The sequence below is a fragment of the Sinocyclocheilus rhinocerous genome, unplaced genomic scaffold, assembly GCF_001515625.1.
Source record: "Sinocyclocheilus rhinocerous isolate Xijiao unplaced genomic scaffold, SAMN03320098_v1.1 scaffold127, whole genome shotgun sequence".
In the NCBI taxonomy this organism is placed as follows: Eukaryota; Metazoa; Chordata; class Actinopteri; order Cypriniformes; family Cyprinidae; genus Sinocyclocheilus; species Sinocyclocheilus rhinocerous.
The window spans coordinates 1,097,268-1,104,265 of NW_015664685.1; the positions used below are offsets into that span (position 1 = coordinate 1,097,268).

Consider the following 6,998-nt stretch of genomic DNA (forward strand, 5'->3'; position numbering starts at 1 on the left):
TGTACTTACATTTAAATTAATTATTTGGTACAATGCACTTATTGTGTACATACATGCTTTTACATTGTATTTATATTTGAAAAATATCTGCATGTAATTACATCTGTAATTACATTTATAATTACACAGTTGACCCATCCCTTACACCTTAACCCACCCTTAAACCTACCCTTACCACCAAACCTGTCCCTAACCTTACCCACATCTCACCTCAATAGCAGCAAAAGTGTTTTGCAATACAATATGAACACAATAAGTACATTGTACTTATTTTTTGATGTAAGTACATAGTAGTTAAGGCCACTTAATATAAAGTGGGACCTGCTTTTGTTCTGAATGTTAATATTATTAGTAATTGTAATGTAACACATTTTTTCTTACACTGCTGTCTCTTATCATCTGTTGTATTTCCTGCAACACCGAACAGTTTCCAATTAAAGTCCAGTGAAAGATGCATGAAGGATGTCTTCTTACATGCCTCTGGAAAACAAAAGGTAAATGCAGCATAGGCAATATTATAATTTCTATTGTCTTTTTTCACAATATGTATTTATTTAGTAGTAGTTTAACGTTTAACATGCACGTACTATTTGTGAAATGAATAACTTACTATTGGCGCACAAGACAATCCATGTTTCTGGCAGGGAAAAATGCATATAAGGTTTAACCAGGTCATTAAACAAGAATTGAAAAAAAAACCGAAACATTACAATTACTTGCATGACAAATATGAAAAATACCAGCATACAGACATACCTCCATATGAGGTTTTATTAAGTTAAGAGCATCTTTGTGAATAGTTCTGAGGCTTTCTGTCTTTTGCCATCCTTGATTTGACCCGACGAAGTGTAATGTGAGAACTACAAGCAACAACTCTGTGAGAAAAAAAAAAATGTCAAAGAGATAAGAAAAAAATTACGACACATGCTGCAGTAGAATAATGCAAAGGAAACAGATCTTACCATAACGCTTTCTGCTGTCCATCTTTGAACACTATTGCAAATCACAAAAGACACCTCTATTTATATACCAAACTGAGTACAAGTTTTACCTCATGAAAGATTATGTGTGTGACAGATAAATGCTTATTATACACGATGACTCAAATCACATTGCTTGTCTTCACCCCACACATTTTCGTAGGAATTCCACAGATGTGACAGAATCACACAGAAAGGGCAAAGCAGGCATATGTATGGATATTTTTTTAATTCTAAGCAATCAAGAACAAATATCATACTCAGGAACAAATATTGCAATGCAAATTTTCTATGATGTATTTGTTGTGGTGTTTCAAATCAGGTTTGATAAAGATCACTATAGCTGTCCCACAAAATAAGATAAGAGTTGATACAATCTCATAAAAAACTTTTTTTAAGAACCAAAAAACATATCACATTTTTAAATGTGTGTTAAATTGCAACTCAGGTGGGAAACTCTGGCCCAAATGCTTAATGGCAGGTTCCCATTGTAACAACCATTGCCCTGCTGTGTGTGTTCAACGAACTGGATCTTTTTCCTGGACAATAATTGTGCAAATACTCAAAAATGCTTAAAGAAATGTTTAAGGTAAACCATTAAGGTTTACTATGAGCCAATACAGAAACTGAATTCCAAACTTTTCTCAATAAGGGCAACGACCATTGACAAGGTAGGTCTGCTTTACATATTTGCTTCAAAATTACCATATCACATAATGAAAACAAAAACATCGGTAGATCTTTCTGAACAGTGGCTAACAGCCAGCATGTATAGATAAACTCTGCACTCTCAGAGAGAGAGAGAAAAAAAGAAAAAGAAACAAGAGCTGTCACTAGGGCAGATGATTAGCGTAAAATCCCAGCATAAAAGTACCATTTCAAAATAATACAACTTTGTACCTTATGTACCCCCAAAGACTGCATATAGGTACATAAGGTAATTTGGTACCTTAAAGGTACATATTTGTGGCTAAAGTATGCATATTACACTCTAAAAAATGCTGGGTTAAATACAACCCAGTGCTGGGTAAAATAGGGACAAACCCAGCAATTGGGCTATTTTGACCCAGCGGTTGAGTTAAATGTTTAACCCAACCTTCTGGATAGTAACCCAACCTTCTGGGTAAACCGCTGGGTCAAAACAGCCCAATTGCTGGCTTTGTCCCTATTTTACCCAGCACTGGGTTGTATTTAACCCAGCATTTTTTAGAGTGTAGTACCTAATTAGTACATATTTGTACTATTTGAAAAGGTGCTGCCCCAGTGTATAAAGCTTCTGTACCTTTTTTTCAGAGTGTACTGTTCAAAACATTGACGTTTGTATCCATTTTTTATGTTTTTGAAAGGAGGGTCTTACGCTCCACCAAACTTTTTACTAAACATGTAATCAATCTGATGGCCCTAAAATCATGCTTGTTCAATTGTGTCATGAGATCTCCTTGACTAAAAATCATCAGTGTTTATGGACAACTGCCAAAATGGACTTGATTTTAAATGTATAACTTCCTCTTTTTATACTTTCTTGTAAATAATTGGGCAAAATGGCATAATTCAGCAAATCAAAACAAAACTTTCATGCTGTGCACATTTTACCATCATCCATCCATCCATTTTCCAAACTATGTAGGGTTGTGGGGATCCTAGAATACATAGCCACTTCAGACATATTTGTGAGAGTTTTTACATACAATTTTAACATAAAATTAAGAAAACAATATTAAGAATAGTACTAATATTAATTGATATTAATAATTGAAATGTAATCTATTTGTTCTTACACAGCTGTCTCTTTCCATCTCTTGTATATTCTGCAATTTTGAAGAGTTTCCAGCTAAAGTCCAGTTTAAGATGCGTGTAAGATTTCTTATTTCATGCATCTGGAAAATAAAATGAAGTACAATATTACAATTTCTATTCTGTTTTTCCCCTATTTATTTATTTAGTTAGTTATTAGTTTAAGATGTAGTTATTAGTTTAAGATTTGTTTTTCAGTGCTTCTGGAAATAAAGTAAATATTAATATTTCTATGTGAATCGGTAAATACATCCCCCCAAGTAAAGAGGAGAGATATTCAAGAGAGCATCTGATTAGACAGAAATCTGTGCTTTTGAAATGAGTCCATTTTCTCAGAAAAGAGAAACTGCAGAAACATACATGAAACAAACATCATAAAAGTCAATAATCGATGTCCTAAAAACTACTATAAAGACTAAAAGCTCCAAAATCATTTGTGCGTGTACCCACACCTCAAGCACATAGACTTTGCACAGCATGTAAACACCTCTGATAGTGTTGTGCTGGCTCATGTCAAACACTTCTTTGCACCAAGCAGCAACACTTGCCAGGAGGAGCATTCAAATGTTCTGATGTCATACGGGACAAACCACTGATTGCTTTCCAATCGTGTGTAAACACAAATCCTTCTGTCATTGTCTGATTCATCTGTAAGCACTTAAAACAGGTTAAAGAATGACTTTAAATATTGAGAATTGTAACTTTATATTTCCTGTACACACAGTTCAGTCGTGACAACTCTTGGTGTGAACGTTTATGATGGAGTTAGTAGACCTGGTGTTGCTAGACTAGACAAGAACAGAGACTTGCTACTGCTGAGACACAAACACAAACACAGACATATATCCACTCAACAAACACAAAACACGAAGCCCCGACAATGCGCTTCAACCACTGAGGCATGTGTTCGGCTGCTGCTCAAGTTTACCAGCTGTATTTGTTCCCGGTCCAGCCAATATTCTCAGCACATTAGAGAGGAATTCCTGATGGCAGGCCGCAGCTGCAGCAAACACTGAAGCAAGAATATTTAAATCAAGCTCATTGGCTGATGGATTACAGGCAGAGCACCAATCAGCTTGGCCCATTATAAAAGACTGTTTAATGGTGGGTTTACATTGTTACAACTTACCCAACATACTGTGACAACATGCCCCACTATGTGTGTTCAATGAACTGGATCTTTTTCCTGGACAATAATGGTGGAAGAAATGTCAACAGCCAACTTAGATCTAGACTACTGTTCAAAACGTTGGGTGTTCGCAAGATTCACAATATTACAATAAAACAGTAATATTGTGAAATATTCTATTTTAATATATTTAAAAATTCTATTTATGAATGTGATGCAAAGCTGAATTTTCAGCAGAGTTTTTAGCGTCTCACACGATCCCTCAGAAATCAGTCTAATATGCTGATTTGGTGCTCAAGAAACATCTCTTATTGATGTCAATGTTGAAAACAGTTGTACTGCTTCATATTTTGGTGGAAACTGTGATGAATTTTCTCAGGATTCTTTAATGAATAGAAAGTTCAAAAAAGCTGAATTTATTTGAAATAGAAATCTTTTGACCATTTATATGCACCCTTGCTATTAATAAAAAAAAAAAAGTGCATAGGCTACAATATCTTGCCTATTCATCATTGTTTTTATTTTATTTATAAAACGGATAGTTCCGGTCCTTGATTCTGATTGGTTGAGCCCCGTTCGAAGCTGTTGTAAATTACACTACAAACATACACCTTTGTTTACTTCTGTGTTGCTCGGCAACCACTTTGTTGGAACCACAAATTACAACCGTTTCTGAGAAACTACATTGTTTGGTGGAAGAATACCATTTTTATTGATATCATTACACTTTATTTGCTCCGTTTTATTCTGTGAAATCTTACTACGTACATGGAATAACCATTTTATAAAAGCAATAAGCCCCATGAAGCCGTGGTTTGCAGTGAATTTATAACAGCTAAGGGGATTTAACAACGCTCCTTAGCTGTTATTAATTCACTGTAAACCACGGCTTCTTGGGGCTTATTGCTTTAGTATGTAACATGCTACGGCAAGTCATAATAATAATAATAATAATAACTACGCAAGGTTCACACAAAACAGATTTTAGACATTTATTTTAAGCATGGTGCCCAATAAATGAGAACTTGATTATTTACTCACCCAGCAACCAGAGGTACGTTAATTCTACACATGCATTCTTGTGTATATAATGGCTTCCAATTCAATGAACTGAATTTTTAATCTCTTATATCATGTTAAACCTGGCAAACAGAAACCTTTTCACTGTTTGAAACACTGGCACAAGTTTCACTGAGGTGCAAATAATAATTTAATGACATAATTTCTTTAAGAACTGGGCACAGGTCTTAAACCATTGTTGCCAAAAGAAGAACAATCACATTCACACACACCACATTATGAAACCTGGTGGCCACTGATGAAATGGAGAAAACAGTATGGGAATATAATTACAAAAGTCGGTGTTTCAGAAATATTAGACATGTTTTGGCGCTAGTGGATAGTTGGGGGTCACCATAATAATAATTTAAATCCAGTGCTAATGTGAAAGCATACTGACTATTTTGCATAAATGTGTTGTGCAATCAACAAGACAACCAGTGCTTTATGAAACAACGTACGCAAGTAGACTGACAAATCACAGGAAGAGGTGAAGAAAACCTCAATATCTGCAATTATCAATTCATATTAGGACACATTTTTGGAATGTCCAACTCTTTGAGGCGAATTAGGAAGGAATCGATGTTTTCCGAATCATTCTACTTAAGCATTTCGCAGCAGCGTCGAGTAGATCATCTTGGTGATCTGCAGAACTGCGGCATGAAGCGAGTACTGCACCACGATGGAGCCGAAGCCCTTGTAGAAGCCCATGGTGCCCTCCTCACGCCGAATAGCATTAATACAGTCCCTCATTCCTTCATACTGTGTGTTAATGGGCAAAACCTCGAAACCCAGGTCAGTGTTGTCGATGATAGTGCGTGTTCCCTGGATATGCAGCCTGTGCAACACCGTTTCCAAAGGAAACAGCAGCACATCTGCACACAGGCTGGCAGCAAAGCTGGCCATGAGCTCAGGGAAGTATGCCTCCAGCATAGACTGGACCGCGTCCGCTTGCGAGTCAGGGGACGAGTGCTTTGGTGAGCCATTATTCCGACGCCGCAGCAGGTAAAGAACCAGCCGCTGCACGCTGGAACTGATAACATAGTGGAGGATGCCGTGGAGGACCGTGGGGAACAGCAGGTTCCAGAGAGGAAGGAGACGCTTGCTGTGAGGCACTCCCATCCCCATAACTCGCCCGATACCCTCTTTCACACAATCCAGGATGCCGGGGTTGTCTCGGATTATTTCACTCTGGTGAGGAAACATCAAGAGGAAACACTAAATGAAGTCAGGCTGGGCGATATAACAACAACAACAACAACAACAAAAATCCTCATTATTTGACAGCTTTTTTGACAAAATTTCATTATATTTATGTATATGCTGTATATAAAAGGGATATATTTAATACAAGTATCACTTTTTTTTCCCCCCAATCAGAGAAACCACTATGACAACCAGCAGCCATTGTTGATTCAAAATGTTTAATCTAAGAAATAAAACACACTGTTTAAAAGGAAATTGTTTAATATTGAACTATTTACACTTCTGTTCAAAAGTTTGGGGTCAATCGGATTTTTTCTTAAAAGAAATTAATAATAATATTCAGCAAGGATGCATTTAATTGTATATTTCTATTTCAAATAAATGCTATTCTTTTCAACTTTCTATTAATTCAACTTTCTTCACCATTTCCACAACAACATTAAGCAGCATAAGGATAATGTGACATTGAAAACTGGAGTAAAGGCTTCTGAAAATTCAGCTTGGCCAACACAGGAATAAATTACATTATTATTAAGTTGTAATAATATTTCACAACATTTCTGAGTTTAATGTATTTTTGATCAAATAAATGCAGCCTTTGTGAGAAACTTTTTTTTTTTTAAAGGGGTCATATGTTGCGATTTCAAGTTTTCCTTTCTCTTTGGAGTGTTACAAGCTGATTGTGCATAGATAAGATCCCTGAAGTTGCAAAGACTAAAGTCTCAAAACCAAAGAGATAATCTTTATCAAAGTTAAGACTCTGCCACGCCCCCCTAAAACGCCTCGTTCTAACACGCCCCCACATATCTACCTCACCATGTGGAAATATT

The 6,998-nt window shown here is 36.2% G+C and overlaps 1 protein-coding gene across 1 annotated transcript in view; it reads right to left on the bottom strand.

Annotated features, from left to right (window-relative positions):
- Positions 1–4,881: 4,881 nt before the first annotated feature.
- The window catches only part of LOC107730304 (solute carrier family 25 member 46-like), an 18,161-nt gene continuing 16,044 nt past the window's right edge, over positions 4,882–6,998 (bottom strand). The window contains exon 7 of the mRNA XM_016541093.1: positions 4,882–6,151. Within this exon, the coding sequence (XP_016396579.1) occupies positions 5,566–6,151 (586 nt within the window). The 3' untranslated portion in view covers positions 4,882–5,565. The remainder of the gene's footprint in view (positions 6,152–6,998) is intronic.